This window comes from Emydura macquarii, unplaced genomic scaffold, assembly GCF_026122565.2.
Source record: "Emydura macquarii macquarii isolate MOO-44397 ecotype Brisbane River unplaced genomic scaffold, CSIRO-AGI_Emac_v2 contig_561, whole genome shotgun sequence".
NCBI lineage: Eukaryota > Metazoa > Chordata > Testudines > Chelidae > Emydura > Emydura macquarii.
Window position 1 is genome coordinate 2,300,262 of NW_027130698.1, and position 26,482 is coordinate 2,326,743.

The following is a 26,482-nucleotide window of genomic DNA, read 5'->3' on the forward strand; positions in this document are numbered from 1 at the left end:
TGTCATGGTGCCATGGGTGAAGATGGATGGTGAAGCATCATTGCATGGGGGACAAGCTTGACCATTGTGGCACTGAAAAGTGAATGACAGTGCATGGGAGTGAGCTTGCCTGTTATAGCACTGAGCAGTGAGCAGGATGCTGAAGTGTCAGTGCAAAACTTGCCTACGGTGACAACGAGGGATGAGCGTTGATGCTAACATGTCCACGCACAGGTGAGCCTTGCCTGCTGTGGCATGAGGGATGAGAGTGAAAGTTTACCTGTCAGTGCATAGTGCAAAGAGGGTGAGGGACAGGCATGGCTACTGAATGTCAGTGCACAGAGGACAAGGGGTGAGTGTGGATGCTGAAGGGGGTGAGAAGTGAACTGGAGGCTGAATGTCTGTGCAGGGGGCCTGAGCTTGCCCCTTGGCTGCGGGGCTCCCAGGTGACACCATATGGGTCAGATTGTCTTTCCCTAAGCAGGGCTTTTGGATTTTCCCTCACCCTGGGGCCGCCCCATGTCTCTATGGTAACAGGAGGGAGGGAGAGGAGTCAGGGAATTTTCACTCTTCGGTCACCTGATCGGGCTCAACTGTCACGTGATCCTGTCTCCATCTGCGCCATTTTGAAGCAGTGTTCCAGGGGAGGGGAAAAAAAAAAAAAAAAAAAGCCCTCGGCGACGCCGGTGAAGAAGTGAGGCGAGGTGGCGGGGAGCGGCCTGCCCCGCGGAGGGCCCGGCAGGTACCGTGTGAGCAATGGGACGCGGGAGGGGGGATGAGGAGGCCGCGCGCCAGGAACCGGAGCCCATGTGCAGATCCTGGGACCCTTCCCCCGCCTCAGACTCTAGGTTCCCCCGCTACCACCTTCTGCGGCACGTCGTAGAGCCCCCCGTGTCTCCCACAACCCCTGCTTCCTTCAGCCCCGGGCGTCTCTCCGTAGCCGCCCCCCCCTTTCAGTCCCAGGGGAGACCCCTCTTCCCCCAGCGCCCCTGCCGTGTGACTGGGGTCGTCACCGCCCCCGTCGGCCTCTGTCTGCCGCCCGCGCCCTGTAATGGGGTCTGCGTTCACGCCCTGCCTCCTGTGTAACGCCCAGCGCTTTCCTTGCCCCTTCCCTTTAGTGTAACCCAGGGCTTTCACACACCTCACACCGCCTGTACGGTGTTCTTGCCGTGGGCAGCTTCTTGTGCCTCTTCTCTTCCCGTCTCATGAATGAGTGGGGGTGACTAAGACGGGCAGAAGGTTGCATGAGGTCTGAGTATAGGAGAAGGTTGATAGATAGATAGATAATTATCTAAATGGGGAGGTTTGTAAGAGTTTCTGCCAGGGGTAGATATGTCCCCCTTCCTCCCCCTCCCCCCACTACTACTTACTATCCTTCTCCCAGGGTTGTGGTTTAGGGGAAAACAAGCCTCGGGTTGTTCCCAACCTCATTAACTACAACACAACAGTCCCTACTAGACTGGGAAGGAGAGAACAACTGGATGCTAAAACCAAAGTACAGTTGAGGCAATAATCATAATGTATCAAATCTGACTAAATCTCTTAGTTGCAGCACCTATTTTGAAAACCAAACTGGTTCTTGACTGCAGCTGTCCTCTCCTCCTCCCCTTTTGGAGGGGGAGTGATATGAGAAGTATGTCATGAAGATCTAACTTTTCTCAACTGTTAGGTGGATATTAGTCACAAGGATTTTACTATGTCCATTGCTTTTGTTTCTGAAGATTAAGTAATAAAACTAATAGTTTGTAAAAGTGAAATTCTGATTATAAAGTTTTCCTGTTCCTGGGATTTGTAAAGGCTTGCTGTGGTGCCTTTTAGCTTTCATTATTGTTTAAAGCAATAGTTGGCCTTTCCTAAACCTAAAGGCATTTGAAATGAAAGTTACCTTAGTAATGCCTTTGAAATACACACTTCACTCAGCTGCATTTCACTACTTCAATCTGGAGAAATTTCTCATAGGCCCAAATCCTGCAATCCCCTTGACTGCAACTCCGCTACCTGCAGAGTATGGGTCTACACACTAATAATCTGATTGCAAGATTGGGGCCTTGTACTGATGCAGTAATTTTAAAAGTTTTAACTTTTTTTTTTTCCTCCAATCTTTAGAGATAAAACGATCTGTCTTCAATATCACTCCACTGCAACAAAGAATCTAGAATAAAACATTTATTTTCAAGGCACAACTTCTACATATATTAAGCAGCAGTAACTTTAGTAGTACAAAGATGTAGAAGAATTGCAGATGTTTGAATTATTTTACTTATTTTTGCTACAGCTACCAAAGATCACTATAATCTGAAAAAGATTAGAGAAAAAATCTAATCTATTTCATTTTGACAGCATGATGTTGTGTATAATCATCATTTCTCCTGTATAGAACTTTTCCTTATGTTTCTGTGCTTCTGTCTCACAAAAGTAGGGGGGGGGGAATCTACAAACACTGTAAACCCACAAAAATTGGCTGAAGTACCAAAGGAAGGCATAGTACTTACAACTACTTTAAAATTCACACTTTAAAATTGACTGATTTAAGTTGATCTCATTCCTCAGAGTATTTTTGAGTTGTGAAAGAAATCTTGCACTATGCATAAATAGTATTTGCTTATTCTGCACTAATAATTGTGGTACGTCTGAAGGTCAATGTGAGACAAACATCTAAGCATTATATTATGCTAAAAACACTGTTGAAATTGCTTTAGTTAGATTATAAGTATTACTAAAAAAAATCAAATCTAAATTTTAAAGAATGGAAGGCAAGCCATTGTATCAACTTTCTTATTCTCATGTTGTCACACTGTTACTATTGCAACTTTTAGTGAAGACACTTGTAATTGGAGCCATTTCTGTGGTTTATGTGAAAGCTTTATGGATGTTTTTGTGCTTCTTCTAGTTAGTTATTCAACTAAACTAAATCATTATATGCCAGCTGATCAAAAATGAAAGTACAAATTGCAGAGCATACTTACTGTTTCATGATGAAATAATTGACATTTTTTCAATTTAACAGTAACTGTCTACAGATACTCTCACATTGATTTCTGCTGTCAGGAAGATAGTGCATTTGACTTACATGAGCTAGCCACATGGTGTTCTTCTGTCCTACATAAAACAGTTTACTAAGACATCATAACTGTACTTTCAGCCTACATTTCCTGCCACAGCTGCCACTTCAGGGGGAGGCGGGGGAGGGATCTGCACAGGAGTTTACCTACACAGATCTTACTGAAGGCTCTGGGTCTTAAATTGTTTTGTTGTTTTAAAAGATAGAAAAGTTGAGTTATTTTGAATTAATTTGATTAAGCTTTATCCACTTCTGAGTGGTTTCAGTACTTAAACATTTTTCAAATTCTACCCATGATTTTTTCCCCAGAAAGATTCTTATAACGTGACGGAAGGGAATGTGCAAGTGAACCATAGCATTGGCTACGCTAATGTTTTTTTTTTTTTTTAAATTACAGAATTTCTTTTTGTCCAACACACAGAAGTAGCTTGTTGTCTCATTTGTTGGACAAAAACAAAACTTTTTGTAATTTTATTTTACTTTACTAACCATTACTGTTGCTAATGCTAAGGTTGGCTTAATTTCCCTCAATATATTGCAGTGAACTGCAGCAAACCTTTAATTTCCAACCAATTTTACTTGAATTAATATTCTCAATTTACTGTCATAGTGCTACTACACTAGACTTTAATGATTTCTATCTGTGTATCCCTCATTATCCCTCCCTCCCTTATTGTCGACTATTCCCCCCTTGATATGTGAAGTAGTTTTTTCTCAATTTCCTAAGGTGTTCCAACAGCAGAATTTTTGTGAATATACTGTACCTGGAGTTACATCACAAGAACTGGCATGAGCAGACTATTGAGCTACTTGTCTCTTTCAGTTATATAGAAACAATGTTTCCTATGCATTACATGGTGATAGAAGCTGATTCTTTATTATAAAATCTTCATATTTATACCATTCTCCTATATGATAAAAAAAAAAAGGAAAGTCCTCTGGTTCATATTTGAGATCTGTAATTAAAGTACTTAAAATTCAGTACAAATAATTTGAAAGTGCTTTTTAAAATTCTATTAACTATATCCTCAAATTTAGTTTCTCCAGCCTCATGTTAATTCAGCATAAGATGCAGTTATTACTGTCTCATGAACAAAAAGCATCTTCCAGTAGTTATAAATATCAGCCTGGTGCTGCATGTTGTTTTTGTTCTGTTCTTAAACTAAAAAGCTCAATCCAATTTCTGCAATTGACTATCTATATCAGTAACTTGTTTGACAAGTTCTAGTACCAAACAGTTGGATACTTTCATTAAAAGACACTTCAACTGACTTCTTGTATGGTCCTGCTGTAAGAAATTGCTATGCAAAAACAACATAGAATCATGCCTGCTATCTTTAGTGAGAAAATTAAGGTTTTTTATTCCTATTAGAGCCAACCTTTTCCTTCTTTTAAATCAGAGTTGTGTAGTGAGTATATAATTAATTGGAAGATACTGGAATTTCAACAGGTGTAACTGAAGGTTTAATGTGAACAGAATATAAGAACAGCCATACTGTGTCAGACCAAATGGTCCATCTAACCCAGTATCCTGTCTTCCGATAATGGCCAGTGCCAGGTGCTTCAGAGGGAATGAATAGAACAGGAAATTATCAAGTGATCCATCCTGTCAGCCATTCCCAGCCTCTGGCAAACAGCAATCCCTGCCTATCCTGGCTAATAGCCATTGATGGACCTATTCTCCAGGAACTTATCGAGTTCCTTTTAGGGTCTTGGCCTTCACAACATCCTCTGGCAAGGAGCTCCACAGGTTGACTGTGTGTTGTGTGAAGAAATACTTCCTTTTGTTTGTTTTGAACTTGCTGCCTATTAATTTCATTTGGAGACCCCTAGTTTTTGTGTTATGAGAAGGAGTAAATAACACTTCCTTATTTACTTTCTCTACACGAGTCATGAATTTATAGACCTCTATCATATCCCCCCCTTAGTCGTCCCTTTTCCAAGCTGAGAAGTCCCAGTCTTTTCAAGCTCTCCTCATATGGAAGCTTTTCCATAGCCCTAATCATTTTTGTTGCCCTTTTCTGTACCTTTTCCAATTCCAATAAAACTTTTTTGAGATGGGGTGACCAGGTCTGCATGCAATATTCAAGATGAGGGCATACCGTTGGGTTTATAAAGAGGCCATATGATATTTTTTATCTTATTATCGATTCCTTTCCTAATGGTTCCTAACATGGTTCGTTTTTTTTGACTGCTGCTGCACATTGAGTGGATGTTTTCAGAGAATTATCCACAATGACTCCAAGATCTCTCTCTTGAGTGATAACAGCTAATTTAGACCTCATCATTTTATATGTATAGTTGGAATTATGTTTTCCAATATGCATTACTTAGCATTTATCGACATTGAACTTCATCTGCCATTTTGTTGCCCAGTCACCCAGTTTTGTGAGATCTCTTTGCGGTCTGCTTTGGACTTATCTTGAGTAGTTTTGTATCCTCTGCAAATTTTGCCACCTCACTGTTTACCCCTTTTTTCCAGATCATTCATGAATATGTTGAACAGCTTTGGTCCCGGTACAGACCCCTGGGACACCACTATTTACCTCTCTCCATTCTGAAAACTGACCATTTATTCCTACCCTTTGTTTCCTATCTTTGAACAAATGACTGATCCAGGAGAGGACCTTCCCTATCTCCTATGACAGCTTACTTTGCTTAAGAGCCTTTGGTGAGGGTCCTTGTCAAAAACTTTCTGAAAATCTAAGTACACTATATCCACTGGATCATCCTTGTTCATATGCTTGTTGATCCTCTCAAATAATTTTAGAAGATTGGTGAGGCATGATTTCCCTTTACAAAAACCATGTTGACTCTTCCCCACAAATCATCTTCATCTATGTGTTTGATAATTCTGTTCTTTACTATAGTTTTAACCAATTTGCCTGATACTGACATTAGACTTACTGGCCTGTAATTGCTGGGATTGCTTCTGGAACCTTTTTTAAAAATTGGCATCACATTAGCTATCCTCCAGTCATCTGGTACAGAAGCTGATTTAAATGATAGATTACATGCCACCGTTAGTAGTTCTGCAGTTTTACGTTTGAGTTCCTTCAGAACTCTTGGGTGGATGCCATCTGGTCCTGGTGACTTATTATTGTTTAATTTTTTGATTTGTTCCAAAACCTCCTCTAATGACACGTCAATCTGGGACTGTTCCTTAGATTTGTCACCTAAAAAGAATGGCTCAGGTTTGGGAATCTCCCTCACGTCCTCAGCCATGAAGACTGTTGCAAAGAATTCATTTAGTTTTTCTGCAATAGCCTTATCTTCCTTAAGTGCTCCTTCAGCATCTCAATCATCCAGTGGCCCCCTTGGTTGTTTGGCAGGCTTCTTGCTTCTGATGTACTTTAAAAAAGTTTGCTGTTACTTTTTGAGTCTTTGGCTAGCTGTTCTTCAGATTCTTTTTTGGCCGTCCTAATTATATTTTTATACTTCACTTTCCAGAGTTTATGCTCCTTTCTATTTTCCTCAGTAGGATTTAACTTCCACTTTTTAAAGGATGCCTTTTTGCCTTTAACTGCTTCTTTTACTTTGTTTAGCCATGGTGGCACTTTTTTGGTCCTCTGAATTTTTTAATATGCGGTATACATTTAAATTAAGCCTCTACTATGGTGTCTTTAAAAAGTTTTCATGTAGCTTGCAGGGATTTCACTTTTGGCACTGTACCTTTGGTCTAAGGAACCTTCATTACAGGAGAAAATAATGAGAATAAAAGAATCCAGGCTGAGTCTGGAGGACTGCCGGTTAACAGAAGCACATTTTTAATTGTTAATGGCGCATATTTACTGTGGAACTCCAAAATGCTTTTGGAGTAGAACTCCACTTTAGGTGTAACATTATAAACATGATGCTGAATTAAATTCCTATTATAGCTTTTTCCCCCAGTCAACATCTCAAAGCATGTTTGTACTTAAATATGCACACATTGGCCACTAATTTAACCTCTGACCACACCACATTATGGTCTGTGGTTTATGGTTAATGTTTTTAAAGGAAGTAAAAAGGGAAACAGTTATTGCTTTGAGCTTCCAGAACTATACAATTCTTAAAACACAGAAAGTGATTATTCAGAAATGCCGACTACCAGTAGAGCTTTACAGTTCAGTGAATATTGCCTTGCTGTCTTAGAAAATTAGTTTTGTGCTGAGAAATATGCTTTTTTTACATTTATATTATCTTAATGAATAAAGCCATAGCAAAATAACTAATGCAGGTAATGCTTAGTAAAACCATTTCATGCCAAGATTTTAGTTGTATTCTGAATTATGTTGTTACAAACCTACATTCACTTCAGAAGACTTCATCTGATCAGTAGAAACTGTACTTGATACACTTAGTGTTTATCTAGGAGTAGGTCTTCATGCCACATTGAAACTTGCTTTTTTAATTTAAATGTGCTGAATTCATTTAAAATCAGTATCTTGAGGTAGGTTTCTAGTATTTAGATGGTGGTGATCATAGTGGGGAAACAAAGTATCTATAACAATACAAGCCAACTTACCTGTGAAAATCAGCAGCTCCCTCTGCCACTCCAGACCTTTGTAGTTTGAAGCACACAGATGTAGGCTTACATGAAAAGGTGCTAAAAATATAGTCAAAATGTAACATGGCATCCAAAATGTTTATCAATGGTGACTACATATTTCTGTCTTTGTGCTTGTTAAGTAAGCTAATTTTTCATTTCATAATACTTTTTCAGATATTATGGAAGAGGGAAGCAGTATTGCAGTATTGGTGCCAAATATCGGGGAACAGGAAGCTGTATTGATTTCTGAAACAGTCATTGGCTCAACATTGGAGCGCAGCGAAGATAATAGAAAATGTAAAACTGATCCTCTAATCCATGTTATCCAAAAATTAAGCAAGATAGTAGAGAGTGAAAAGTCACAGAGATGCCTTTTAATAGGGAAAAAACGTTCCCATCCTAATGCTTCTACGCCATCTTTTGAAACACAAGATCTTAGTGAGATCCCAGCAAAAACAATGGAGTTGCCTGCTATTGGCATTAAAAAGACCGAAGTGCTAAAAGCAGATTATGTAACCAATTGTCTTCCACAAAGTAAAAGAAAGGTTATATGCTACCAGTGCAGCCTATGTAAGTTTCTATCGCCATCTCTTTTTATACTACAAGAACATATAAAACAGCATGGTCAACAGAATGAAGTGATATTAATGTGCTCAGAATGTCACTTTGCTTCTAAAAATCAAGAAGAACTTGAAGTTCATGTCAGAATTCACCATGAGAATGATGGCAAAAACCACATCCAGTCAAAAGTACAACAATGCGTAAATCTCTCAACTTCTTCTTTGCAAGGGCCAATGGAAGGAAGTGTCAAAGCAGGCACTGATCAGGCAGTAAATCTGGACTGTAAAGACATAACTCAGTCTACTCCTATGGCTGAAATGAGTAGGAGAAAATGGTATACTTACGAGCAGTATGGCATGTACCGGTGCTTAATTTGTAGCTACACTTGTGGTCAGCAAAGAATGTTGAAAACACATGCGTGGAAACATGCAGGTGAGGTTGATTGTTCATATCCTATATTCGAAGAAGAAAATGAGCCTGCTAGCTTGTCAGATGTATCTGTAACTCATACGCCTCATAGCGTGGATACAATTGTTCTCTCTCTAGAAAATAATGAACTAGACATCCATAGTGACCATTCTCTTCAACTCCAAATTTGTAGCTCTGAGCAACTGTCATGTAAATCTTCACCAGAGGTAGCAAATGTAAAAGAGGAGGAGGTCCTAAGTCAATCAACAGTCCTTTCCCCTACTGGAGAAGTGTTAGAGGAAACTGTATCTGATACAGAGCAAGATAATTTGATAACGGATAGCCTCCTTTCATCAGCACAGAAAATCATTAACTGTAGCCCAAATAAAAAAGGTCATGTTAATGTAATAGTAGAGCGCTTGCCAAGTGCTGAGGAAACTGTTTTACAGAATCCTTTTTTAATGAACACTGACATTGAAGCTGAGAAAAAATTAATCTCAGAGGAGTCCCAGGTTTTGTGTGAAGGATCCGGTGAAGTTTATCACTCAGATGAAATTGAAGAAGTAATAATAGGATGGAGCAATACTGAAAAAAGAGATAATGATTTAATCTCTAAAGGCATAGCAGCTGATGAAAATGCCCCTCCTGTGCGAAGAAGAACAAATTCAGAGTCTCTGAGACTGCACTCGTTAGCTGCAGAAGCTCTTGTTACAATGCCTATCAGAGCTGCAGAACTAACAAGATCCAGCTTTAGGGCCTTCGCTGCCGTAAACTGTTTAGATGCAGATACAGGACAAAAACAGACTGATGGCACTTGTGCAGCTCATTCTAAAATGGTATCCTCACTTAAAAATCCTCCAGAAGGATTAACTAACTTAAACCAAAGTGACTGTGCAATAGTGGAGCTACAGAAGGACAAACCAGAGCTATCAGCAGCACCAATTAAAATGGGCATTAGTATGTCACTGCTCACAGTAATTGAAAAATTGAGAGAGAGGACAGATCAGAATGCTTCTGATGATGACATTTTGAAAGAATTACAGGACAACGCACAATGCCAACCTGCGAATGACATGAACATGCCAGGAAGTAACCTAGTAGAGTACATACCTAATGTAGATCGACCATACCGCTGTCGTCTGTGCCATTATAGCAGTGGTAATAAGGGCTACATAAAACAACACTTGAGAGTCCATCGTCAAAGGCAACCATATCAGTGTCCTATTTGTGAGCACATAGCTGACAATAGTAAAGATTTAGAAAGCCACATGATCAACCACTGCAAAACCAGAATGTATCAATGCAAGCAGTGTGAAGAATCTTTTCATTATAAGGTGAAGTTATTTCCTCTGCATCTTTCTAGAATAGCAGTTTAATTGTTGCTGCTAATTAACTATTTTGTTACTTTCTTTAATTAGACTAAGTTAGCCACAGGAATCATCAAAGTATGGCAACTTGGCTGCAGTGCCATTACAAATGGAGACTATTAGTGCTATTCTAGCACTTTTGTATTCTTGCAATGTCTTGCAGCCTCAGGTTACTTACTCTTACACGCCCCCCGTTTTTTTATGAAAAATATTACATTTTCACTGAGTGCCATCCTATGACCCATTAATGACCTACTGCTGGCCTGTTACCTGTAGCAACAACAGGAGGAAATGGAAGCGGTAGGAGTCTAGATAACCTAATAGGTCAGACTTTCAAAGGGGACTCGAACATGGTCCCTAATTGGGAGTGGGTGCAAAACCAGAGATTGTTCGTCTAGAAACTTAAGCCCAGTAAATCTGTTGAAAGATGGAAATTTCTTTATTTCTCATTCTGTTGCTGCACCGTGGAACAGATGTTATGCAGAGGACCAAATCTAAAAAATTCCACTCCAGAGATTAATATTGTGCCACAGTCACAGTTTTAGCCTCTTAGTTTAACACAGTAGTGCTACTGGAAAATGTATTTTATATGTGAATTTAGTGCATGTGAAAAGATATCAGTAGCACTGGTAACTGTAGTCTTTCAGTCATTCACATAATTGAGAGCAGCACAGGCAATGGCTGTGTAAACTTGCCTACTGGTCCTGTTCAGTCCTAATTTGGAAGGACAACATTAGGTTAAAGTATGTCCATAGTTAATGAGAATTTTTGTCACAGCAATAAGATCTTTCACCTAAGCATCTGGATAATCACCAGAAAATCTAGGCACTTTTGAACCTGTGAATTAGATCTGATTGCTTCTCTTTCCTATTGCAGTATTATATCTGAATGGGTAGAAAAGTTTAATCTTAAAATTATTTTACATTTAGAAGCATGGGAAGTTACTTCAACTGGTCACTTTTCTAATGATCAATCTTGCTTTTTAAAAAACTTGTTGCTATCTAATATCTTTCTCAAATATCTACTCTTTAAAACAGTCCAAAGCATTTTTTTCATTGTATCGTCACCTTAGTACCACTTTTTCCGTTTTGTTTGTAGTGCAGTTAGTCAGTTAATGGAGGCATTCTGCATATACATATGAGCTAAATGTATATTTACAATGGTTCTCATCAAAATGGTAAAAATTAACTTTGCAAGTTAGTGCAACTTGAAGTGACCACTCTATATTTATAGTGTCTATACTTAAACATTTTAGGGAAAGATTTAAAAAAAAATTTTTTTAAACAGAGTCAGCTACGAAATCATGAGAGAGAGCAACACAGTCTTCCGGATATCCTCTCAACCGCAACATCTAACAAACTAATAGTTTCCAGTGAGACAGATGACAGAGAAGGTATTGTATATATTTTACGTAAGATACCATTAAAGAGTCAAATTTATAGTGTTGTTTAGTGGTATATTGTATTTATAAGCTTATTTTTGTGAAAACTTCCATTTAGACAGAAAATTGTCGTGCTTACGCTCAGCCTAAATGTGTGTATGATTTTCAGAGGGCAAAGCTTGGCAAAATTGCATGGTTTTAACATACCCTATCAGCATTTGACAAGCAGTGTCTTTCACCAGTTAAGATCTTTTTGTGTATGTGCACTAGGATAGCTCAGATTACTTTTTTAAAATACCAATTGCCATGGACATAGTCCTTTATGGTCTAATGTCCTTTGAGTTTTAAGAAATATTTTTAGAAAATTGCATAGTGGATGTGGAAAGGATGGTGGCTTTTGCTTTGTTTTTGTTTTTACTGAATGTCCATTTAGAACTGTGAAACATCAAATAAGAACACTCACATGGACACTCAAATTTCATACTTCAAAATTGTTGTATTGTAACTCCATTGTGCAAGCATTAAATATCATATCACTTAAGTATAGTAGGTAAAAATATTTCTCAGTTTACATGAAGGGGGAAAAATAAAGCGTTCCTTTTCCTCTACCACTCTTTCATTGGTCTTTTTTTATCTATTTTATAAGCTCTTTGGAGCAGGAACCATCTCCTGCAGTGTGTATATACAGCAAACACATGTTAGCACATGGCTTTGGGCAAGTTAAGTGTCAGAATAGAGTTAGAATTCTAGCTCCTGGCTCCCAGTCGCATAGTTATGCTACTAGACCATGCTGGCTCTTATTGTGACATTAAATATACAAGTCAAAAAATTCAGTTATTTGCCTTACAAGCATAGAATAAAATTACCCCTTCTGGCTACCTTTTGCCCTCCTGGAAGCCGCCAGGGATTTAGACCTATATAATAATTTCAGGAAATTGAGCTGTAGTGTTTTGTTAGTTCCTTCGGGCCCACACTCAAAAAATTTCTAGGTATGTTGTGTGGGAGTGTTATGTTGGCTGGTTGATTGTTTTTTTGAGGGCATGGGCATGCAGAAAGACTTCCTTAAGTAGAAGAAAATGCACTCTTCAAGACAGTTGTCATTCTTCAAAGGAAATAAAATGAGCATTTTTGGGGAAGTGATGGAAGATAAAAGGTGTTGCTGGTTTTCATTTGGTTATAAATGTTTGCACAGCTGTGATGATCACCATTGTCAATGCTTGCAATTGTTTAAGATTTTTAAAAGTGACTAATGAGTTTTGGTGCCTGATTTTCAGAAGGTACTGAGGATCTCCTCTCTGAAACACGATTAAGGTGTTTCTGTTGAGGACCCAAAAATTGAGAGAACCAGAAGGGCTAGTTTTGAAAATCTTGGCTCTTAAAAAAAAAAAATTTGTTTGCAATTCTTGCAAATTAAGGGCTTAATCTTGTAATTTCTCTGTTAGGAGAACTCCTATTCAGGAAGCTTGACCTGACTTAAATTTATTCTAAATGTTTTAATAAGATAAAATGATTAAAAATTATGTAAAAATGTTGATCATTTATTTTAAATGACCCAAACTAAATTGGTAATATGGCTAATATTGGTAAATATAAAACATTTCTCCTTTTAAACTTCCATTACATTATATTTTGGAAAGTTTAAATTATTTCAAAAACAATTTACAATCAAATTGTGACACCATTGCAGTACAGAGCCCTCATGTCAAACAGATGTCATGCCTATACAGTTATCCAAAACAAAGACATTTATGGCATAGCATCTGTTTATGTGAGAGACTGAATTGAAACAGTTTAATTTCTTGTTTATGAAATAGTCAGTCCTAAAGTCTCTCTATTCATCATGTTATATAATAAACTTAAAAGAGCATAACAACACTGGATATGATTGGATTGTAAATGCCTAATAATAAAGGACTATAGTAATAAGCTGCATTATAGGAGCACCTGTTGCTGTTAGAATAAGAATCTGTCATTTCCACACATACACACACATTCCTCCTAACCCCCCCCCCCACAGAATCATTGCGGGGAGGGGGAAATATCTCCAAACTTGCAATTTAACTACAGCCCAGGACATATGATTGATCATAACTTAACTATATTTTCTTAAAAGAATAAATCTGAACTAGTGACTAATATAAGTAATTGCTCCTGAGTGTGTGCTTACTGGAGGTTAGCCACTTCTAACTGTGCAATAGATTATTTGTTTGTAGTATCTTATCTCATTAGTTACTGTTTGTTTAAAGCCATCTAACCAATAAAATATCTAATTCCTTACTAGAAAATAAACTCAGAGCCAAATTAATTCCCACTAGTAGAACCTAAGCTGCAGGCATTTTATGGTAAAAAGTTCACTGAAAGGGGAGTGCAATTGCAGAAGCCATTCACAGTTTCTGTACTATTGGTGGGTCTGGACTCTATTGGTGAATGGTGCTGGACCGAAAGTGTGTTAATCTCGAGAATACACAGATGTGTATTCCAATGTAGGAATAAGTGTGACTAAAAGCTGTTAATACAAATTTAATAAGGTTGCCATACTAACTTCATGGAAGGTTTTTTGTAATAAAATGAGTGCATTGTTGTCAAGTTCTGTTGTCTCTTGCTTTCATGACTTTAAGGATGAAGCATAAAGAATGTAGGCCCAATATCATTCCATGTCATTTTTATCTTGTCAAGCTCTCAGAACATTATTGACAAGATAAAAATGACATGGAATGATATTGGGCCTACATTCTTTATGCTTCATCCTTAAAGTCATGCAATTGCACTCCCCTTTCAGTGAACTTTTTCCATAAAGTGTCTGCAGCTTATTACTATAGGCATTTACAATCCAATCATATCCTGTATTTCAGTTCCTGGGAGGAGCAGACTTAAGCATGTAGGGGGCACTTTTTGTTATGCGTGCATATACAATTATCTAATTCTGGTGACCATTAAGTGTATGTATTACTGGCAGAATAAATCCTTGGTAGTATCAGCCTAGAGTTCCAGCTGCTACCACTTGATTTTGCATGTTGAAGCTCTACTATTAGTCACTTTTGGAGTGGTGGTTTTAATTTGGAGGATAAATCAGCTGTCTGCAAATTTCACATTAATGTAAAGTATTTTAAAAAGACTTTCACATCACTCGTTTGTCTAGCGATGGAACAAACTGAAATGAAATATAGAGGAAGTGGTTTTTGTACGTCTAATTATAATAGGCTACTGAATAAATGTTTGCCCTAAAGAATCAAGAACAACAAGTTTGCATACTTACATATCATGTCATTAAAAAAAGTCTCTCTTTAATTCATATTTGGAAAATCATGGCTTTGCTATTTTCTCTCTTTAAAAATGTTGCTTCCAGGCTAGCATTCATTTTGGTTCCCCTTTTTTAAACTATTAGCTGTAGTTTTAAATATACATCAACTTGTACACAAGTTCTGGAATGCTATTAATGTAGAATCCTCAGCAGATATTTAAACCCTTGTTTTATCAATTGCTGTCATCTGAAACAGAGCTAGTTGTAACAGTATCAGAGCTTTCAACCTACAAATTAAAAGAATGTCTAAAACTTTTTAGATAGGATTAGTAACCACAGCAGTCTGTATGTAGTTGGTCAAATTTAAGTTTTGTCAGTGATTATAATCAAATGCTGGATCTCAGGAGCCTTCAAATCTTAGAGTTTTATTCAGATTTATTTTATTCTTCTCTGATATTTTGTGTTATTGTGTCTGTCTGTTCTCTATCGGTTTTATCTTTCTGATTCTTGATCTCTCCTTTATGTTAAGACATTTGGGCTGGGGTTTACTTCCAGCAAATTCCAGAGGCATTTCAGTCTTGTCCACATACTTTCTCTTGTACACAAAGTCTGGAACGCTGTTAATGTAGAACCCTCAGCAGATGTTTAAACCCCTGTGTGTGTCAGATTCTGTGACTTTGGCGGCATAGGTAGAACATCAGTTTATGACTCCTGTCTTGTCCACTGCAGTCCTAGCTTTTAAAGCTGATTTTTGGGGAAGCAGTGAGCATATTTACCCTCCCTCACCTCCATTCTCTCTTTTCCTTTAGGTGGACTGAAATTTCTGGGTGTTTGTTCCCTGAATTAGACCAGCTGCTGAATGTTTTCCTCCTTAAGATAGAGCAAATTAAATGGGGGTGATGTTCCTTCTGCAAGGAAAAGATACGCTCTGAGAATTATTTTGGAGAAGTTGTATGGCCTGTGTTATAAAGAAGGTCAGACTAGATGACCACAGTAGTCCCTTCTGGCCTTAGAATCTATTTCTCTGACTCTCTCAGGAGCCACAGAAAGGAATGCTTCCATGAATGCTCTCATCCCTTGTCCTGCCAGGGAAGGGGGCTCAGTCTGAGGTGTTCGATGCTCCTGCATCCATCCCGTCTCCCACTCCCATACCAGAGCAAACTGCTGTAGTCCCATCCACAAAAACTGGTTCAGCCTGTTCAACTCTTGGAACTCTGCAAATTGGATTATCCTTGCCACTCAAGAAATTATCTGGGTAAACCCAAAACACTCCCTGACTCCCCTTCTGGTATTCTACACTCACATTTCCCCTGTTTCAGCTATGAAGAATAATTCAAGAGATGATAAAAGAGAAAACATTGGCCAGGGTTTTTTTCAAACCAAATTGGTAAGAAAGCCTAAGTGGAGACGTTGCTGAAGTCTCCACTCCATCTTTCCAGACAGGACCTCCTATCCCAGGACTAATCCCTAAATCCCATTTCAGAATATCTGAGCCTGACAGCCTGGCTATTAAGTAACAAATCTTAAACAAGGCAGAAGACTCCTAGCTTCACACAGCCCTTTCATGCTCTTAGCTTCACAAGGACAAAACTCTGTTAAAATAGAAGGATCAAATGTAGGAAACCAGACCTTACAGTTTTTCTGGATTTCTTTTACAAAATTGACTGGTCCTAGGTCCCATCATTGTTTAAAGATGAAACACAAGATGCAATGTCAAACACAGGCTCATGCAAGTGTCTTGTAGGTCACCTAGTGGTGTCAAGGTTCCTTACAGTAATATGTGTATCCAAACCAACAGGTAAGCCTTTCTTCCCTACCTGGGATCTGCTAACGGTACTACAAGCCCTCACGACCCATCCATTCAACCTGATGGTATTTAACTCCCTTTTTTTGTGTGGTGCAAAAGGATAGAGACCTGTTTACTGGTCACAGTCTTGTCAGCAAGAAGAGTTTTTGAAATCTCTGTTCTGACAAGACTTGAGCCTTATTGTGTCTTCAGCAAGGACAGAGTTGTCCTTGAACACCAGAATCATTGGATTTTAAGGTCAAATTTCCTTCCATACTTCATAGGAAATAAATCTTTTTTAATTTTGCTCAGTCCTCAACATTCAAAAGAAAAAGTATGGCATGTAGTAGATATGAGAAGAACTGTTAAACTATACCTTAGTTAGTAGAAGTGACCATTTCAGGAAAACACCTGGATTTCTCTCCTTTCGTCTTAAATGCCTGTGCCTGAAAACATCCAAATCCTCCTCATCTGGGTGTATCAAGTGTGGTGTGACTGATGCTTATTTAACTGCAGAAAGAACGGTCCAGAAGGGATTAGAGCCCACTCAGCACAGGTTCTTAGGCAAAAAGAGCATCATCCACTACAGTGGAAATCTTTCTGGCTGCCACATGATCTTTCATGAGCCTATGTTTATAAAGGACGAGAAGGCTGACATTTGTTCCTCTATGGAAGCATCCTTCAGCAGGAAGGTGGTCCAAGTGGTAGTCTCAAAATAGGTTATTTTTAGGGAAAGGGAACATTCTTCCTTCTGTCCTAGCTATTTCTCCTTCCTACTGACTTTTCCTTTCTGCTTGCCACATCACAAGTCTCAGATATACGGGGGAAGGGGAAAGAAAGTCAGAATCCAGAACGGAAAACTTATTACGTGATTACTTTGGTTCGGGGATTCCTCTCTGCCCCGTTCTGTCCCACTTGAAAAAAGTTTTCCAATAATATATTGCCTGGTCATTTCAAGTTCCATGTATGAATCTAACACAATTAGGTACTACTAAATGTAATCCAGTAAGAATTTGGTATGAGGATGGAAGTGTTGTAACCAAGCTACAGAACCTAGTTGATAAATCGGAGTTACCTTCCAGTATTTGCAAAAAGAGAAGCACAGCTTAAATGTCTCAGCTGTCACAACTTAAATGTCACAGTGAGAGGTTAGTCCAGAAAGGAAATCCTTAGGTAACTGAAAAAAGTTAATATTTTCCTCCATTTTTTAGTTCTTACAAAAATTCTAGATTATCTCAATAGTTTATATCATATCCTAAATCTGAACATCCCAAACTCTTTAAGATGATGATAGGATATCCATGGGAAATAAAATAGCTCTCCTAGCCAGATCTTTTGTTTGTTTTTCCTGTTGCTAATTGTTTCTTCTTTCTTGGTGCCTACCTTTTCCTTTGACTTGATTCTGCAGTGCAGTGAAAATGCTGAGCCCAGCAGTTCCTATAACATCACTTTATAATATTACAAACCTTGGATTATGACCTGACTGCAGGATCCAGAGAAGGGGACAGGATGGATTGTGAGGGAGAATGCGCTTCCTAAATTTTAATAGCTCCAATAAATAGCAGGGAGCATGCAGAAGAGCACTGGTAAACTAAATTTACATTTATTATGTATAGATGTCCATTTCTAGTTTGCTTCAGTGTTGAACTCACTTCAAAATGTTGATAATTCGTGTTTCATAATCCTATTCAGTGTTTAAACTGTCATCCTAGAACTTCCTATAGTAGAGAAAACATATTTCTAAAACAAATGTATTGCATATAGGGAATAAGACTTCAGTCCAGAAACTCTATAGATGCGATGTGTGTGACTATGCAAGCACAACATATGTTGGAGTACGAAATCACAGACGGATTCATAACTCTGATAAACCATACAGGTGAGTGTCTCAATTTTTGTCCATTAGTATTGGGCTTTTGAACTGTTTAACTAAAAAGTTTAAATAGCTTGTTTATTTTAATGATAGATTATTTTAAGAATATCATTGCAGAAAGCATTTAATATCATCTTCAAAGTTTTCCTGTAAGGCAAATTAAACAAATCCACTGTAAAATGGAGGGAGCTGCAGGCTCACTCAAACTAAATAGTTAGGAGCCAATAAGCTTTTTGTGATGGTGCTGTACTGTGTACTTTTTTTTTTTAATTTGAAACATTCAAATGTGATACTTCAGAGGGGAAAATAATTGTTATATTTTATATTAGACAGTTAATTAATGTCTTTAATTGAAGTGTGGCATATTTCTGGATTCCCTGTACAGTTGAGTTCATTTTAGATTCACTTCACTGCAGAGTGTTACACCTAGTCATATTTAAAAACTTCAGAAGCTTGTTTTAAAGTGGTAAAACACAAATAACAAGGTTCAAATATTTCAGTGGAGTGGGAGAAGGGGCTTCAAGAACGGAACTATGATAGTGGATCCTGCATCACACTGTAAAATTCTGCCCTTTATCTTGTCCCCACACCACTCAGTTTTCCCATAGATTTTTCAGTAGGTTCATGGCTATCAGGCTTAGGTAAGAGACATTTTAAGAATTTCCTCATGGGTATATGTAGAACCTTCAAGCATTTGTGTAAGTAGTCTGTACTACTCTTCTTTTTTGTTTTTAAGTATAGTTCCTTTTGTATTGCAATTTTCCATTGATTGCGGTATAGATTCAAACAAATGTAACTCATACTCATCGAGTGTGTCACTCTGTCCCTCTCTAGTGGCTGGACGGCAGAGTTAGAGTCTGTACAGACTTTGAGCTAGTACAGCTTAGTCTTTTAGTTCATGCAGTGGAAGCTCAGGATTTTAGATCTAGAGATCTCAGGTTCAAATCCCACTGCCAATGACTCAACCAGTTGCGTTGTGTTACGCAGAAATAAATCATAATTTGTTTCAGAGTGCCTTAGTATTGATGTTCTAGAATGCTTTTCCAAAAGTACAGACAGCTGGAAGATGTTTTGTCCCAAAGCCAAATGTGGGATGTCCTTGTATCTTCACAGAGATCTGGCAGAGCTTGGGGATTTGCTTTAGAATCGAAGACTTATAAGAAGAGTCTTTTTTATTGTGGCAGGGAGGTCCCTCTTTTAGATTCCCATATCCTATGTTTGTCTGAATTAATCCCATAGAGACCAATATTATTGCTCTTTCTACTGCCTGAAACCTATTAGTAGGACTCTTTGTAGCAATTGTCACTGCAACTGCAATATGCCGTCGTATTATAGCTACTACCGAGTTTTATCATTTGGCTGTCTCGGACACTATTAGTGGAACTTAGCTCCACCAGCTTCTAATAATCAGCCTCCCATGGCTAAGATTATTCATATTTCATGTGATAACCTTTGAAATTTACTTTGACACTTCACTATGAAACTTCCCATAACACAGAGATCGGACTAATCTCAAATCAGACAGACCAAGGGTTCTCAAATCTTTTCACAATATAGATCACACTGTGGTAGATAACGGACACCTGCCCAGCCATTCACAATTCTATATCCCCTTGTGTGATTGCTTACATAGAAATGCAATATTAGGAAAGTGGGGTTTTTAGCTGTCTTTTAATGCACTATAGAAACTAGAAACAAGAAGAACTAGCACAATGAGATGAGTCAGGTCTCATTAGATCTTAGCAAATGCACTCTGAACCACAGTTTGAGAACCGCTGAGCTAGACTGAAAACAGTACATCTCACATAATCCTGTAGGAAAGGGGGTGACAGGGAGATATTAAAAATGAATAATTATTCATGGAGTGGCCTATGTGGTAAAAATAAATTATACACCTACAATTAGATAAATCAAATGTTGTGTCCCTAAATATTGCTGTTTAGTATACAATTTTCTTCTGGTTTACCCAGAAGGATTTTGTTATTCTGGGGGATCAGATCTATGCACATCATTGCAAGATACTTCAGCACCTCTTAAAAGTGAGAAGAGATTGAGGAAAGCTATTTAATCTAACCTCAGATTTGGAATATCTAGACTCGGGCATGTTGAGCACAAACCTGAGCAGTTTAAGCCTCTGCTCATAAACTTTAAATGATGGGTTAATAAATTTACTGCCATGAAGTTTGCTTTGTAAAAATCTTGAAGATGAGAAACTGAAAACCAGAAAGCTGAAATCCTGTCTGTTCATGTTAAAGATTCCATGGCACTGGCAGCTTGTCCTGGTGCTTTTGTCCAAACTGCCTTCCCTCCATTGTTCTGCCACGTGTTTTGTACGGCTGCCCACTCAAGAGTTGGCTGCACTTTGGTGTATGTTTACTCTTTAAAAAACATTTTGAGATGAAGGGTGCAACAGAATGTGTCTGTGTTTGTTTTCATTCCAAAATAACTTTTATGCCACCCTGTTTAGGAAACAATAGAAGACTAAAATTCACAACAACAAAATTGAATGGAAAAGGAATTTCTTGTTACTTGACACTGATGATAGGGGAGGGTGGATTGATTTAAATCAAGTGATTTAAATTTAGTGATAAAATCACTGAATAGCCTCAATTTAAATAATTGATTTTAATTAACTAAAAAAGGCATGCTTGTTGGTTGATATAACCATTAAAACATGTTGATTTACAAATAAATAGCACCTTTACAGTAGATTTGGTTAATCTTTTTGCTACCAACGAGAGTATGCTATTACTGGTTCTGAGGGGTGTGTGTGTATCTCCCCCAGATTTCAATACGAAATGAGCAGGCAAATTATATCTTACGTTCCTGGCCAGATAAGTATTAATTGCATAGAAAATATACTGGAGGTATTTGAAACTACCATGCAGGTGACATGGTAATGACTTTCATGCCTTGTGTAGTAATAGGTATTCTAATTATAGGTTGTTGGGGTTTTTTTTTTTTTTTTTTTTTAAAGTTATAAGTAAAGAATACTGTATACCTATGAAAGTCAAGATGGGAGGGGTTGCAAGTGCTTTAAAGGATAGGATTAAAATTCAAAATGATCTGGATAAAACGGTCTGAAATAAATAGGATAAAATTCAATAAGGACAAATGCAAAGTACTCCACTTAGGAAGGAACAATCAATTACACATACAAAATGGGAAATGACTGCCTAGGAAAGAGTACTGCGGAAAGGGATCTGGGGGTCATAGTGAATCACAAGCTAAATGCGAGTCAGCAGTGGTTATAGAAAAAGCGTACATCATTCTGGGATGTATTAGTAGGAGTGTTATAAGCTAGGCACAAGAAGTAATTCTTCCGCTTTACTCTGATTAGGCCTCAGCTTGAGTACTGTATCTGGTTCTGGGCACCACATTTCAGGAAAGATGTGAACAAATTGGAGAAAGTCCAGAGAAGACCAACAAAAATTATTAAAAACATGACCTATTAGGGAAGATTGAAAAAACTGGGTTTGTTTAGTCTAGAGAAGAGAAGACTGAGGGGGACATAACAGTTTAAGTATACAAAAGGTTGTTACAAGGAAGAGGAAGAAAAATTGTTCTCCTTAACCTCTGAAGATAGGACAAGAAGCAATGGGTTTAAATTGCAGCAATGGTGGTTTAGGTTGAATATTAAGAAAAACTTCCTAACTGTCAGGGTAGTTAAGTATTGGAATAAATTGCATAGGGAGGTTGTAGAATCTGCATCATTGGAGATTTTTAAGAGCTGGTTAGACAGATAGTTGTCAGGAATCGTCTAGAATAGATAATGTTTGGGCCTGCCATAAGTGCATCAGACTAGACTAGATGACCTGTCAAGGTCTTTTCCAGTCCTACGATTCTATGAGGTTTGTTTTCATGGATGGATATTTTGACTTTTAAATTAAACATTCAATAACAAAACTAATATTTAAGCAATGCAGTATGTCAACTTCTTCCATGGGCACTTAACTGCAGCCCTGTTGGTCTTATCTTCAGCTTCTATTTTAAAAAAGATATATCTAATGATCTGGAACTTAGTAATTTTCTTAATAAGTGAAAGATAATATGTAAGTGACATGGGATGGTGTGGATGCCTTAACATAGGAAGTAAGGAGAATTTGTAGGCTTGAAGCATGAGACCAGCTCATGAACATGACATACAACACCTGTAAAATGCAAGCTTTTGCCTTGATCTAACATAGCCAGTGATATTACCCTTGTGATAGACATGGTATATCTGAGCCCCTCTTACAGTTTGTGAAACTCAGTTTCACAGGATGTAAATCTGGGAGGGATAGTACAGAGTGCTTTATGCTTAATAGCTACATTGTCTGATACACACTAATAATTATAATAATAAATATCTAGACGTGTGTTAACTATTATTAGTCTTACTAACAGTCTTTCAGAAATACCCTTGTTGCTATCTCTTGGAGCTTTTATTTGTGAAATAATACCGGTGGTCAACTATCAGGTTGTTGGGATCACTCACTTGTTGTTTCTTCAGATGTCGAGTATGTGACTTCGCCACAACAAATATGAATAGTTTGAAATGTCATATGAGGCGCCACCCACAGGAGCACCAGGCAGTGCAGCTTATGGAACAGTACAAGTATGTAACAGTTCTGAGTTGGCAAAAGCTGTGGTAGTGTAATTTGTTACCTTATGAAACAAAGTAGAGTTCAGATTCATTGCTTTCTCTGTATAAAAAATAGCTTGTGTAGGTAGTCACGAATTATTTTTTCTCTCTCGCGTATTCTCTATTGCCAGTTGATTAACACTGGTACAAAAGCAAAAAATATTGGAGCTAATTTGGTATTCTCAGCGTCTCCATGGTGAGACAGAACCTGGAGTTGCATCATATTATCCTAGAAAAGAATGTGAGTCTCACTAGTCACTTATGTTTGTGTATATTTGATAAATAAGTGCCATTAGTGGTCTGTTCCCACATGCTACATATTGAGGAAATGTTAGTATAAATGAAATTAATACTTCAACATGCCTACCCAGTGCTAAATTGCAACAAGCACTTAAAAACCTGCAAAGAAACTAAACAACTCATACTGCATGATTGGGCAGGGCAATTGGATAAATCACATGCATACAAAAGTTGTGGTCTCAAAATAAATAAATAACCCAATTCTTCACAACTTCAAAATGTAAACTAAACCTCCTCCACACTATGTTCCTTTCCAAAGTGCTTTCAAGTAGCACTAGATACCATGCATTCTGCAGCCATACTATACATTCTGTAGGTAAGCATTATGCAGTGTCACCTGGGATTACTGAAAATTTCCACACCCATGGCCTGTCAGTGTCCCTGATGATCTACTTTGTCAAACGCTGTGACATAATTTCCACAGTAGGTCAATTTAGGACATTCTTTAACCATGAAGTTTAATAATTCAGCACAGGTTAATCCAGTAGGGCAAATTAAACTGATTTCTATATGATGATTTATGTTACAGAAATAAACTATTTGATCTCCAGGTACTAGACAACTGTAGAATGACCGAGGTTCCATCAGCTATGTTTTATATAGAAATACAAGATGAATGCAAACTGCAAAAATTAATGTTAGTGTTCTTCCTCTATCCCCATTGTCTTTTAGTAAAAGTGTAATGTAAAAATATATTCTGTAAAACATTGGCCGAGATCAAGCAAACTCATTTTACTTCCATTTCTATCCTCACATTATAATTTGTATATTTCCTGTGGGATCATGTTGTGCAATATGCTCATATATTGATTCATGGATGATGAATAGTACAAAGAGTAATCCTGGAAGTTGCAGAGCACCCTCATCTTTGATTTGAAATGAATGATAGCTGAAAGTACTTAGTATCTAGCAGCATTAAACCCATGGTGTTATATAATGAAAGCACAAATTTGGTGCTTAGTGACTGAGCTAGGGGTCCACTCTTTGAACACCAAGGATTCAAAGATAATTATTGAACTGTCACTTCGTACTACTCAATCTGCACACTGAATAAGGCAAGGTTCTTATAGTATGTGCGCATGTTATTAGAGACAAGGTGGGTGAGGCAATATCTTTTATTGGACCAACTTCAGTTGATGAAAGATGAGTTTTCGCGCTAAACAGAGCTCTTCTTCAGGTCTGGGAAAAATACTCATGGTCACAGCTAAATACAAGGTGGAACAGATTGTTTAGCGTAAGTAATTAAAACATACTGTATGAGACTATTCAAGATTAAAGGGTTACTTCACCTGAATGGTCTTAGACTATGTTTTAACTACTTAGGCTAAACAATATGTTCCAATTTGTAGTGGTGACACTGAGTAGTACCTTTCCTAACCTGACGAAGAGCTCTGCAAAACTCGAAAGCTTGTCTCTTTCATCAATAGAAGTTGGTCCAATAAAAGATATTGCCTCACCCACCTTGCGTCTCTAATATCCTGAGACTAACATGGCTATAACAACACTGCAAACATGTAAAGATTGTTGTAATACCTATGCACATAGGATGGAATTATGATTGGGTCAGCAACCTTACCTTTTGTTCCTAACTCAGCTTTATAAAGCTTCTTTTAGCTACACTTCCTTGATTTAAGAGGGAATTTGGAATTTTAAAGGTGTGCATTAGTTTTTAATTATTAAAATGGCAGAATTTTGATGTAGCAATCTGATTTGGCTAGTAAAGTTTTCATTCAGACTGAGCTCTATTGGCTCTAATTGGAAAAGCCCACTTTCTTGAGAAGTATTAAAGTTAAACAAACAAGCCCTCCTTCTCCCCCACCCTCCAAGTAGAATAGCACATTTCCTTATGTGCACTAGAGATAGTGATGCTAAAAAGGGTGGCCCTATTACATGCTGAGTGGAGTTGAGTGGAGCAACAGGTCTACCTTGCCACATGAATGTAGTTTGTACTATATATCTTCCCATAACCTTTCAAATTATGAGTTCTCCACCGTATTCTGTGGAGCAGAAGGTAGAATTTCCTTTCTTTTGTCATTTGGTTACTGGAAATTGTAGCAATTGCAATTTCAGACTGCTGCATTTGGGGCTTGATTCTGCTGCCAATAAAGTCAATGGGAAAAGTCCCCTTGACTTGTGTAGTTCAGTATTAAAGTTTCCATGTGTTATACTACTACTAGCAAATATTTTTTGCTCTGAAAATTACAAAGCTTTTTGATTGGTGGCAGCCATTTTAAAATAAATCCATAATATAACATGAGTTGACAATGATGTTGCGCCAGTTGGACAGAAAAAAAATGGTTGTTGTTGAAGGGTGATGGGACTGTGATTGAACTAGATTCCTAGCTGTAGCAGAGAGTACAACTATTTGAGGATAGAATTCTAACAAAAATGTGAAAATGTCAGTTTTTATGATCATAATCAAATTCAGCATACTATCTAGTTATTGGATAATTGAGAGCTTCTCAGGTGCTGGAGACCCCTAACCCTCAGCACCTGTGCTTTCCTTGCTAGGGATGCATGCCTCCATAATCACACTCTCTCTTGTCTGTTACCTATGTAATGTGTTGACAAACATCTTAAAACTACTTTACCCATAAAACTTCTCTACCCTTATATATTCATTTGTGGAAAGTCCCATAGTATTTAATTGGGATTAGCCAATATGCTTCTATAGACAGAGTAGGATTTAATATAAATTTATCTAAACATACTTAGGATCTCATTCTATTAAACTTTCTGAAAGGTTTTTGAATCATCCAGTAGAATTCCATAACACAATTTTCTATTGAATTTGCTTGGACAGTCTAAAAATCTTTACATTATGATTTTCTGTTAGACTTTTCGTGAGGGTTTTCAGTAATCTGAATCTGTAATTAGTGTTGGAAAGAGGGGAATTAATGGGGTAATGAAGAAGAGAGAAAATGAAATATTGCAGTATATCCTTTGTTACAAATTCCCAGATTTTCTTTCATTTACCTGTCTTTGCTATTTAAATACTTTTGTTCTTACAAGATGTAATTAGGGATGGATATAAAAATGTCTGCTGTGTCAATTAAATATCAGTTAGGAACACAAACTAAACTTAATGGAGAAATAAGTTATTTACATGCACAGTAAGAAACTGTCAGAATTTCCTGGCTATTTAGTATGTGTTTTCCTCAAAATATCACAAGACTTAACTTACATTTATTATCTAATCTCACACTAAATTTCATTTATAAAACTGAAGTTAAGTTGAAGAAGCACAACATGTTTCCACAGTGATTAGAACTAGTGTATTTTTATAGTATTTGAATAGCCTTTTTTTTTTTTTTTTTTTTTTTTTTTAAGATGGCCAAACTGATAGTGGCATTCTACATGCTTTTTGTTT

At 37.6% G+C, this 26,482-nt stretch overlaps 1 protein-coding gene across 2 annotated transcripts in view; it reads left to right on the forward strand.

The window, feature by feature from the left end:
- Positions 1-627: 627 nt before the first annotated feature.
- Positions 628-26,482, forward strand: part of ZNF507 (zinc finger protein 507) — a 30,818-nt gene continuing 4,963 nt past the window's right edge. Inside the window, exons 1-5 of one of the 2 annotated variants that reach the window (XM_067540014.1) lie at positions 628-721; positions 7,746-9,874; positions 11,195-11,300; positions 18,080-18,194; positions 22,681-22,785. In XM_067540014.1, coding sequence (XP_067396115.1) covers positions 7,751-9,874; positions 11,195-11,300; positions 18,080-18,194; positions 22,681-22,785 — 2,450 coding nt within the window. In that variant the 5' untranslated portion in view covers positions 628-721; positions 7,746-7,750. The remainder of the gene's footprint in view (positions 722-7,745; positions 9,875-11,194; positions 11,301-18,079; positions 18,195-22,680; positions 22,786-26,482) is intronic. The other variant, XM_067540015.1, reaches the window with a different exon arrangement.